Below are 12,594 nucleotides of genomic sequence, written 5' to 3' on the forward strand. Positions count from 1 at the left end.
TACTTTAAGTATATTTTGATGCCAATACATACTTTTGTACTTTTACTCAAGTAACATTTTGAACACAGGCCTTTTACTTGTAACAGAGTATTTCTACATGGCAGTATTGATACTTTTACTTAAGTAAAACATTTACCACTTTTCCCACCACTGCTTGTAACAGAGTATTTCTATGTTGCGGCCGTGGTACTTTTATGAAGTGAAAAACTGGTGGCACTTCCACCACCACAGAGAGCACCACAGAGAGCTCCTGAAGACTCTGCCTGATGTTAAGCTTGTGAAGTTCATCATGCTGCTTATACAGGACCGTACCTTTGTACTGGAAACCTCAAATGGCCAACGCAGTAAGAGAAGGAGACTGAGGAACGGGCTCCCCCAAGGCTCTGTTCTTGCCCCAACACTTTTTAACATCTACACCGCTGACATGCCTGTTGGAGAGTGCTCGCAATACACATTGCCGACGACTCAGCCATTGGATTTGGTGACAAAGCTTTTAGTGTGGTTGAGAATGCCCTTGGAAAAGATCTCTCACTACTGAGCGGGTACTTCCACAAATGGCACCTCAAGCTAAGCCTGCCCAAGACAGTATGCTCTGTGTTCCATCTTGCCAATAGATGTGCCAATACCATGCTGAACATTACACTCGATGGCACCAACGTCAGGCATGACCCCAACCCCAAATACCTTGGTGTCACACTTGACCGTAGCCTCACTTTCAAGCCACACAAGTTGCTGCCAAGACCGCTGCCCGTGTAAACCTCCTGAAGAGACTGGCTGGCACTGGGTGGGGTGCAAACTTCACCACCCTGCGCACCTCTACCCTTGCCCTGGCATACTCTACGGCTGAGTATGCCGCCCCTGCATGGAGTCACAGCAGCCATACAGCCTCTATTGATGTTGTGCTGAACACCGCCATGAGGCTAATTAGTGGTGCCTTACCATCAACCCCTGTCGAGTTCCTCCCCATACTGTCTGGCATTCCACCTCCAGAGCTCCGTCGAAACTTCCTGACCTTGAAGCTGGCCTGCAAGAGTGCAGATGAGCCAACAAGCCTGATTCCCCCGCCTGCTGAATATGGCCACCAGAGACTCAAACACAAACACTTCTCCACCGAAGCTAGGAGACTCTTACCACGAGCCCTCCACACCCTGGATGGATCCTTGACTGCTGGAACAAGCAATGGTCCAAGTCAACATCCACGTTGAGGAAGTTCATCAACTCTCCTTCAACCAACCCACCTGGGTGTGACCTACCACGGAATGCCTGGGTCAACCTCAACAGACTTCGGTCTGGAGTAGCAAAGACCCAAATCTACCTGCATATGATTGGAGTGTCTGTCACTGATCTCTGTGAATGCGGAAAACCACAGACTGTTGAACATATTATCGATGAATGCCCAATCTTCAAATAACCACATGGAGTCAGCGGCCTCATTGAACTGGATGATGATACCACTTCTTGGCTGATGTCCCAATTGCCTGTGTAGCCCTACACGAACGAACGAGAGAGCAGCCATTTGGGAACCGGAAGGTTCCAGTTCAAACCCCGTCTCTCTCTCTCTCTGGCTTTTGTGTTGAAGTGTGCTTGAGCAACACGGGTAAACAGGGCCCGGGGCTGTGTTTACCGGACAGGGAAATAACACATTTCTACTGAAACTTTGCATGTTTATGCAGTTTGGGCTGTGTGTGTGTGTGTGTGTGTGTGTGTGTGTGTGTGTGTGTGTGTGTGTGTGTGTGTGTGTGTGTGTGTGTGTGTGTGTGTGTTAGATATCTCTGTGCATTTTTCACTGGCGTAATGAGATGACACGGCAGAGCAATGGAAATACTACAATAATACCCACAAGACCCAGAAGCATCTGCTGCTTGTCTCTGTCAATATGCTAATTATTGAATAATAATTCATGCAAATTGTCAGCCGGGGTCCATTGTTATACACTCTACACTTGAGAAACGACAAAAATGTCTGCCTATCTATCTATCGGTGGTGGAAAAAGTACTCAAATATTTTATGTAAGTAAAAGTATCAATCCTGCAATGTAGAAGTACTCTGTTACAAGTAAAAGTCCGGAATTCAAAATGTACTTGAGTAAAAGTACAAAAGTATTGGTATCAAAATGTACATGAAGTACCAAAAGTAAAAGTACTAAAATGTTTGAAAATAGCAGATCTACTTGTGAGCTTGTAGATCGGCTATTTTCAAATAGTCTATGTATAAAATAGAGCTAAAGTGGTTCATGTTTTATAATGTAATGATTTATATCTGCAAAGTAACTAGTAACTAATGTTTTCAAATAATTAAAGTAAAAGTACAATATGCCTCTGAGATGTAGTGGAGTAGAAGTAAACATAATATGTTTACTATATGTTGTCTATATTATAGAGAATTGGAAACACCCCAGTAAAGTAAAAGTACCTCAAAATTGTACTTAAGTACAGTACTTGAGTAAATGTAACTGCCTGCCTGCCTGCCTGTCTGCCTTTCAAACAAAATCTTGCTCAAGGACACGTCGGCTAAACAGTTAACAACGGTTAACAGTTACACAAGACCGCTCCTGGTGAATCGTGACCATAAAACCTTTGATTCGGTGTCCAAAAATATTTGAAAACCGCCAAAAAATATTTGTGGACTCTCAGAGTTATGGGGGTCCTTGAAGTGTCTGTCACTGATCTCTGTGAATGCGGAAAACCACAGACTGTTGAACATATTATCGATGAATGCCCAATCTTCAAATCACCACATGGAGTCAGCGGCCTCATTGAACTGGATGATGATACCACTTCTTGGCTGATGTAACTGCCTGCCTGCCTGCCTGTCTGCCTTTCAAACAAAATCTTGCTCAAGGACACGTCGGCTAAACGGTTAACAACGGTTAACAGTTACACAAGAGCGCTCCTGGTGAATCGTGACCATAAAACCTTTGATTCTGTGTCCAAAAATATTTGAAAACCGCCAAAAGATATTTGTGGACTCTCAGAGTTATGGGGGTCCTTGAAAATAAAAGGTTTGAGAACCACTGTGCCACACTAAATGGAACAGAGCCTTCATTAGTATCATTGGTAACACCTGAAGTAAGAACGAGTCCCAATTTATTTCCAATTTGGCTGCTGTGCTTAGAGCTTATTGCCACAAACTATACCGCAATATCATGTAAATATCTTTATAAATCTTTATTTATTTTTATTTAATTACTGTGCCTGTCTTTCTGTCCATGCACATTTAATTTGAATTATAATGTGCTCATTAAACTTAAAAAAACATACTTCATGAATGGCTAATGAGTGAGGAAGTTAATTATTAATCAACATAGAGCCCTCTTTTACACTTAACTCACCAAACGGTGGTGTTATCTTCTGGGGTTTCAGTGTGGACAGTGATGGATGGAAGATCCATCGATTTTTGGTTTGTTTTTTGTAACACTCAAGTAAGGTCAAAGTACCTCAACATTGTACTCAAGCACAGTACTTGAGTAAACGTACTTAGTTATTTTCCACCAATGAGTGTGTACGTTAATTATTAATATAGAGCCTTCTTTTTCCACTTAACTCCCCAAACTTTGGTGTTTGTGTGTGTGTGTGTGTGTGTGTGTGTGTGTGTGTGTGTGTGTGTGTGTGTGTGTGTGTGTGTGTGTGTGTGTGTGTTTGTGTGTTTGTTAAATATTTAATGTGTTGTGTTTCTCTTCTAGAACACACTGTTCACTCAGCTACCTGCACACATAAGATGAGAATGATAAACATCCAGTTGTGGAATAAGTATTCACATATTTTTACTTAAGTAAAATTATCAATACTGCAATGTAGAAATACAATGTAAATGTATGGAATTTTAAATTTACTTGAGTAAAAGTACAAAGGTATTGTATTGGTAGAAACACTTAAAGTACCAAAAAAGTACTCATTATGCAGAATGTCCCATTTCACAAGTTTTCAAATGTATACAATGTTTTGAATTAATAGATCTACAAGCTCATGCATGTAGATCTACTATTTTCAAATGGCCAAAATGTATATAGGGCTGAAGTGGTTAATGTATGTTTTGTAATAATAATTCTAATCTACAAAGTAACTGGTAAAGTTTTCAAATAATTGTAGTGGAGTAAAAGTATAATATTTGTCTCTGAGATGTACAGGTATAGTGGAGTAAAAGTATTGCAAATTGGAAAAAGTAAAAAATAACTCAAAATTGTTTACTTAACAGCACTGTAAACATCACACACACCCGCATCTGTATGGCACTCACACCCCTGAAATATGCACAAAACCCTTATTTATCAGGAAATGGAAGGGGAAAAAAAGATTTCCCATGGATCCAATGAAGTTATTATTATTCAGTCACACTCTCTTGTTTTGGTTCAATATTCATAAAACCCACAATCAGACACGTTCAGACTGGTCTCCCCGATTGTGCATGCCATTATAGGCAAACATTGTAATATTAGAATAAATAAAATGTATTAAAATAATACTCTTATACTGATCATGTTCTTGTTGAAAGTATAATTATGTTTGCAAAATGTTTTCTCCCCCATCTGGATGCAAACACCTACAGTATGCAAACACCTACAGTAAGTGTACATTGCGTGAGTGATAATTAGTGGTGGAAAAAGTACTCAATTGCTTTACTTAAAGGACGACTTCACCGATTTTCAACCTATCTTCATATAATTGGTCCTCACTAATACTCATGATAAAATGGTACAATTTTTTTTCTACTCGGTCTGTGTCTCAGAGGAGGGCTGTGGACAGTTCAGAGTCCCGTCTACCAGTGACATCATCAATGGGGAATCCAAGCCAATAGAAACTGCAGGCTTTCTATTCCTGGAAAGTTGCAATGCAATAAAAGAAGCCATTGTTCTCGTGTTAATAAAAATCGAAATAAAAAATGTGAAATCTTGTTGGGGAAAAAAAAATCATGCCTACCGATGATGTCACTGGTAGACGGGTTTCTGGACTGTCCACAGACCAAGTAGAAAAAAATGGTATCATTTTATCATGAGTAGCCTATTAGTGAGGACCAATTATATGAAGATAGGTTGAAAATCGGTGAAGTCGTCCTTTAAGTAAAAGTCTCAATACTGCAATGTACACTCTGTTACAGGTAAAAAAAGTTAACATTGCGGAGATACGAGACTTCTGCGTGACAGCGACGACTATACTAGTTATATTGTTTTAACATTCAGCATGTAGGGAACAATTTTTTCCCCAGTTCTGATCAAGATTGGCAGAGTTGAAGCCACTTTTGTGTATTTCCACATTGTTGCGAACGCGGAAGGAGGCTCCGCCCAAGTGGAGCCTACTATGTAACTCGGCTCGGCTTGTGTCTCTGTCTGTGTGTGTGCAGTATGTGTGCAGCCGCGCCCCCATGTGACTCACGCTCTCATTGGCTCGCGCCCCCATGTGACTCAAAACTCCGTGACTGAAATATAGCAGCTGCACTACCTGTGTGCAGCCGCTAGAGTGCGCCAGAGTTCACTACTACAGTGTGGCTGAAATATAGAACTGCGTTCGCTTCCAGTGTTCGCGCGTCTTACTTGTAGTAAAAAATACCCTATTTGAGTGTTTTCCATGTGTACTGCTGTGTTTATTTGGTGCCGATTGTAAATGGATTTTGTCTGTTAGGCTAATCTGTGGGCTAACTCTCAGTGAAGGTTCCATTGAAAAATATTCATTAGCTTTTGTGTTTGCTAGCAAAACATCCGGGGAGGGCAGGGAGGGACGAACGGCGCATTACGCCGCTCGGCGCATCACGGACAGGGAGGGGCGAACGGCGCATGTGTAACACAAAGTTGAGGAATGGACAGAGGCGACATTAACATGATACATTTAGCCAGGTCATTTGCTCGTAGGATTCTACTGAAGCATCAATGAGAGTTAGATGCCAGAAATTTAACTTATGCGCTTGTTATAGGACATTTTATCCGTCCGCCCCCCATGTATGCACTGTTCGTCCCGACTGGCGGCCGCGTGCGGAAGTAGCGCGACGTCACTTTACTTATCGATTGCGTTCGACTCGTTTCACTAAAATTAAAACGGACTGCAGTTAATGGGAGAGGACAAGTGTCTCTTGTTCACAAAAAAAGTATGGTTACATGAAATTAATTAATCTCTGTGCAGGGAGGGAAATAGAAAAGGGTGCGCCGTTTGTCCCCGCCCTCCCCTACATACAGATCTGTCTGTAAGCTATACTTCTGAACGTCAAAAACGTATGAAATCCCCCCCCCCCCACGTACTTTTACTCAAGAACATTTTTGGATACAGGACTTTTACTTGTAACAGAGTATTTTTTTTACCGTGGTATTGCTAGTTTAATGTAAGTAAAACACATTCAGAGTACTTCTTCCTCCACTGGTTAGTGATAAATTATGATAAGTCGCCCTTATGAACCAACCCTTGGGCTCCCGGTTGTCTAATGTGTGTGTGTGTGGCGATGGGATAGACGCTCGGGGGAGGCAGCCCGTGCTCTCCTCTCACCCCGACAGAGAGCTGCCTCCCCTGGGTAGAGCTGGAGCCCTGAGCCGGGGGCTGGCATGGAGCCCAGACCTCCCACACCATTCATCTTCCTCCAGCTCTGTCTCTCTCTCCTTCACCATCTCCAACCAGTCCGTTTCATCCCTCCATTTCTACTTACCATTACATCTTAGTTTAGTGGAGTAGAAGTAAAAATACTGAAAATTGGAAATACATAATTTTTTTTACTTAAGTACAGTAGGCCTACTTGAGTACATGTACTTATAGTTTCTTTACACCACTGCTTCCCAAACCCCCATCTCTTCCTCCATTTATTTGTAATTTCATTCTTTTTCCTTTCACGATGGCATGACAAAACATAACTAGACGCGTCGCAATTCCGGGGAAATTGCAGAGTGTGGTTGCGCCGACGCCGGTCGCGGGTCGCGGCCGCCGGGACTCGAGGAAGACGGCGGGAGGAATAACGTCGGAGGCTGCGCCAATTACATTGTGTCGTCACTCCTGAGATCGCTTGCGTTTCATTTTGAGAGGATCGATCCCCCCAAAAATCATGTTTTTGCATCGAACGGTTACATTTTGCGCATTTGTGGCGCCCCCTATGGGTCAAAGTGGAAATGCTTTTGGGGATTTGTTGAGTAAACCACCCTCGACATGTGATTCAAATCTGGGATCGATTGGACGTTTAGTTCGTGATTTTTGGCATTCTTTGTAAAACGGGCCCCTCCCGCTAACTTTGGAAGCCAATTACGGACGAACGGTAAGGACTATCATAATGTTGTTTGGACAGGTTTTTCGCAGGGGTCCATAGATCACGTGTACCGATTTGTGTGAGATTTGGAAAAAAATTGTAGGAAAAGGAGCAAAAAGTGTGTTTTGAAGAAAATTCAAAATGGCGGAAAATCTATCATGACGCAAATGGGCGTGGCCTATATGGGGAGCTGCGTAATGACCCAAGGAATCTAGGGAAAAAGACATTTTGATTTTACGACCTACGGTTCAAGAGTTATAGGCCAAAAGGTAAAGTGGGCTGTTATAGCGCCACCATGTGGCCGACTGATGTGATTCTTTTCATAATAATTTCGCAAAAAACTATTAACCTCCCCTCCAAATCTTGTAACTGTAGCCCTTACGGTTTCCGAGTAAAAAATACTTGAATGGGAGTTTTTGCAATTCCCATTAAAGTGGATGGGGAAATTTAATGCAGAAATAAATCAATATCAAAAAATCTATCCTGACGCAAATGGGCGTGGCCTATATGGGGAGATGCGTAGTGACCCAAGGAATCCAGGTGAAAAGAAATTTTGATTTTCGGACCTACGGTTCAAGAGTTACAGGCCAAAACGTAAAGGGGGCTGTTATAGCGCCACCATGAGGCCGAATGGTGTGATATTTTTTTCAATAATTTCGGACAATATTATGAATTATCCCTCCAAATCTGATAACTCTAGCTCTTACGGTTTCTGAGAAAAAAATACTTGAATTTGAGTTTTTTCACTTTTCCATTAAAGTGGATGGGGACATTTAATGGCACTAATAAATTAATATCAATTAAACTATTCAACCAATCTCTTAGTCCTATACACGCGCACGATTCCCGATTTAGACGGTCATTTTGACATATGGCACAACATTGGGGGATAAAAACTGTGGGAGGAGATGCGTCTGAAAAAAAGTTTATCTATAAATAAATAAAGAAATAAAGTGTATAGAGTACTATAGTCTGGTTGCCCTGTTGGGCAACCACACTAATTATGTTTACATTGCCAAAGCAAAAGTGGAACCAAACGATCAAAACAACACAACAAAAATATGTATGTACAATTAAAGGGGAATAAAGACATGTGTAAACAGAGCTGTATCTAACTTGAAACCATACTAATTGTGCGTTTGCTCTCAGAAATAGTTATACATCCACATAGGACAGGTTAGCTTGGGGTAAACCTTTGAAACAAATGGCAGCAACGTGTCAATGTTTTGCATTCACGTTGTATAAAACCTTTGAGACAAATAGCAACACGTGTGTCAACTGTATTTAAAATATACATAATTTATATTTATATCCCCTCATACATATTCTGTCTCTCCCTTTGGTATGCATGTTGTCATGTTTATAAATGTGCGTTGGTGTTAATCAGACATGAGCTGGCGTCTCTCTCTATTTATATTCCACACACTCCCTCTCCTCACTTTATCTCTCTCCTCTGTCTAAAAAAAAATGTATCCCATAATGTAGGTATGTTGCCTTGCTTATTAATGTATGCTGTTGTTAATCAGACGTGGGGCTTGCATCCCCCCCTCTCTCTCTCTCTCTCTCTCTCTCTCTCTCTCTCTCTCTCTCTCTCTCTCTCTCTCTCTCTCTCTCTCTCTCTCTCTCTCTCTCTCTCTCTCTCTCTCTCTCTCTCTCTCTCTCTCTCTCTCTCTCTCTCTCTCTCTCGCCTTTTACTTATAACAGAGTAGTTCTACATAGTGATATTGTTACTTTTACTTAAAGCTGCACCATGTAACTTTCCTCTTCTACCCCGGATTTGAACCCAGTTTCCATTTGTTTTACCATTGAGCTAATAGACTAATTATTTGTTTACCAACATTGAGACTGGATGCACAGGTGATTGTTTCATGCAATCAATTCTCAGCCTGTTGTTTCGGGGTGCGCTGGTTTCAGCACACCCCAACCCTTGTGTGTTGGCTAGTGCTGCGCGTCCTAGCGAGAACTGACATGGGTTTCATTTGCAACCAGTGTGACGCTTGCAACCAGTGTGACGTAGTCTGTCAAGGGGTCTATAGAGCCTGCCTGCTTGCTCAGGGGGATAAATTGAATCTGGTCAAAATTCGTGTCAGATCCTGTGTCTAGGTGAGACATGACCTTTGACCCGATCTAAATGCCTCAATACAAGAGCAGGGAGACACAATATAACCACCTCAATTGTATAAGTTATATTTTATTAAAGATGGAGTGCCATGATATTTTTCAACCCTAAAACCTGATCATAAGGTATTATTATAATGTAAGGATTTTTTTCAAAAAAAAAACAGTGTACAGAAATTGTTAAAAAAAATGTTTTTATGTGGACACGCCTCCAGTTCATTAAGTATGCCTGGTTCTCACCTTTGCACCTCCTCCACCACCTTAGCACCACCCACCTGTCCTAGTCCCTCCTCCTCCTCATGCCCACACCTGTTGTGTTATGATAATGAGGGGGAGGGTATGTTTTTTGGGGGCTCTGTGATGTCACTAAAGGGCTGTTTCTCTATTGGCACGTTTGACCCTCAAGATTTCAGCCTCCAGGAAGAAACTCCAAATAATCAGAGAAGACATAAAACACCATAAAACCGCCTCCGGGGGGCTTAATGAAGTTCTATCAACCTCATAGACACATGAAAAACAGAAAAAGTGCAAAAACATGGCACCACCTCTTTAACATACTCTACCATACAGATTGGACAAAATTGCAGTTTATTCTTAAAACAAGTAAGTTACATATTCATCCCACTTTGGGGCCAAAAATAGCAGATCTACAAGCTCACAATGCGAGGCATTGATTTGGTGTTAATCTGAGTTCCCAGAAGTTTTCGCCAGCTCTGGCGAGGAACTTCTGGGCCACAGCCCTGGTATTTGTGGGCGGGATGTACGTCACGCTCTGAATCTGAGCGGACACGCCTCTTACCGGTCTGAGAGCTGTGCAACTCGTCTAAAAAGTCCGACGAGAGGCAAACAGCAGTACACAACAATGGCGGCCGAAATTTCTCAAGGGGAAATTGCTTCCCGTCGATCCTATTTAGATGCATCACCCACTGCATGTGGATCCCGCCCCCTTTTCTTCATTGGCTGTTGATTTGAATCACAACGCAGTGGCCGCGCCCCTGCTGTCCAAGCTCCGACGCTAACCCTCCCAGACTAATTTGGTGTAGACGTAAATACAGTTTCAACTCAAGCCCGGTTCTCTAAGACTAAGTAAAGACTACAGACTACATCATTCCTTTGGCCTGTCCCACAAATCATGTAAGTCACGCATAACTTCTGGGGTGTTCCACTATGCACCACTAGGGGCAGCAGCGATCTACTGCCTTGCTACTGTACTTGTTCACACACTGTATTCAGAGACGAGAGACAAGACAAGCATATTGTTAGTTACCCCCCTCCGACAGCACGCACTTTCCCAATGTTTTTCTCAAATCGTTTTCATTATATGTTTTGACACTTGATTTAGTTCATTTGTTTGTTCGTTTGTTTGTTTGTTTGTTTGTTTATTTCGGCTTCCTCTGGCTTGCAGTGCATGCCAGAGTATAGAATAGTATAGTGGGCATGTACACACAGAAAAAAACAAATCACTATGCGTTCAGAACTGATTAACCCAGAATGTTAAATGACTCCCATGAATAATAGAAAGGTTGTATATAACTAGCTCCTCGTTCCACTGCTCCAGCAGCGCTGCACTATTCTTTGTTTGTGTTTCGGCACTTCTCAGACTGCATTCCACACATTCATTACTTGTGGAAAAAAAAGTGCTTGGTTATAATGTGGGATTGGCACTGCTGCTGGAGGTTGGAGCACTGTCACTCCCTCCAAGGGCCCTTCTGATCAAATCATTTTAACCCATCAAAGGGATTAGTTCACCCACCCATAATCTATCGATTAGTCACCCCATGGAGACTTGAATGCAAAAACAAAAAAATATCCATGAATTCAAGTCTCCATAGGGTGACTAATCGATATGAAACATTCTGGGGGTGGACTGTCCCTTTAAGACCCGGGGCCGATTCTACAAATGCCGTCTAAATCAGTACTTCTCGAACCAAAATGATATGTATTTGGCCGTGGACCCCCATCTGAACGTGTTTTGTGCCAGGGGCACATGTTTTGTGCCAGGGACCCCGCCCCCCGCCCAGAAGAGAAGATTTATGTTAACAAATTCAAAATGATTCAACATTTTTCAAAAAGGTCCAAGATTTTTCAAAAATGTTCAACAGTAGCAGATGTACCAGCTCATATCTGTTATTTTTGAGAACCACTGTTCTAAAAAGTTTTTTTTTTAAAGTATGTATAAAATCTAAAATGACACAGATGCTTTCCCGGTTGTAATGGGGTTAAAATTAAAAAAAAAAAAAAAAACTTGCACGGTTGAGTGTGCGGATGCTGCTTTTTTTTTCTCCATTCTTTTAAAATTCACGACCCTACAATACCTATGTCCTATCATAATCACACATTGTCACTTATTATTCTTCCCACGGTGCCACATTATGCAAAGCGGCTCCGCAGCCACAAGGCCACTGGCCTGACACTTTGTTACAAAGGCTCTTCCCCTGGACAATTAGACATATAAACACTCTGGCCAGAGAAAGGACAAAATAACCTAAAAAACAAATCTTGGGAAATGCTAATAACCCCCTCCTCCATCCCAACGCCCCGAGAAAGACACAAGCTTGTTCTGAAGGACGCAATAGGGAGAAACTGGTTGCTGAAACAACGGACAAAGCAAGGACGCTCTACATGCATGGATTGATGAATGGTTCAGCGCCACCACTGATGGACAGCGACGGGCTGTGGCCTGCAGCCCCATGCCTTTAATTATAACCCTTTTCATAGCAAGGTCCATTATTTATTCGACATTTGAGCCACGGAACCACCGTTTGATGAGATTTACCCTCTCAGTCCTCAAGAAGAAAATATTTTTGTTATCATTGGAGCTGAGTGGTTAGTGAGCCCGCCTAGGGAGCCAGAGGCCCTGGTTGGCCCAGGTTCGATTCCAGGCCAGGCCAGCATATGTGTCGATGACACGAAATTTGTCCCTGAGCAAGACTCTTAACCCCTATTTGCTCACAGGTTCTCATTGGAAACAAGACCGCAAGGACTTTCATGAACGACCTGTTAAAAGGAATTATCCTTATCAAGGACCCAGTGTGTGGGTTTTTTAGAGATGTAAAAAATCAGTTTACTTTTTATCTGATCATCACACCCGTCACACACATGGCTTAATACATTAAAGGAGTACTTATTTTCTATCAATTGCACACCCCATAAAGCCTTTTTTCTGCATTCCTAAGACAATAATTTGATTACCGGCAGAAAGATGCTAATGTATCCGAAACACACCCGGTCATCAACTTATTGGCTTAGGAATGCCACAAAAAA

At 42.1% G+C, this 12,594-nt stretch overlaps 1 protein-coding gene across 1 annotated transcript in view; it reads right to left on the reverse strand.

Moving 5' to 3' along the window:
• LOC311057178 (delta-sarcoglycan-like) overlaps positions 1-881 on the reverse strand; it is a gene marked incomplete at its 5' end in the record, with an annotated part of 52,650 nt that extends 51,769 nt beyond the window's left edge. The window contains 2 exons of the mRNA XM_084074129.1: positions 218-327; positions 698-881. Of these exons, the coding sequence (XP_083930255.1) occupies positions 218-327; positions 698-881 (294 nt within the window). The remainder of the gene's footprint in view (positions 1-217; positions 328-697) is intronic.
• Between the last annotated feature and the right edge of the window lie 11,713 nt (positions 882-12,594).

The sequence above is a fragment of the Gymnoscopelus microlampas genome (assembly GCF_963454915.1).
Source record: "Gymnoscopelus microlampas genome assembly, chromosome: 12".
Lineage (NCBI taxonomy): Eukaryota > Metazoa > Chordata > Actinopteri > Myctophiformes > Myctophidae > Gymnoscopelus > Gymnoscopelus microlampas.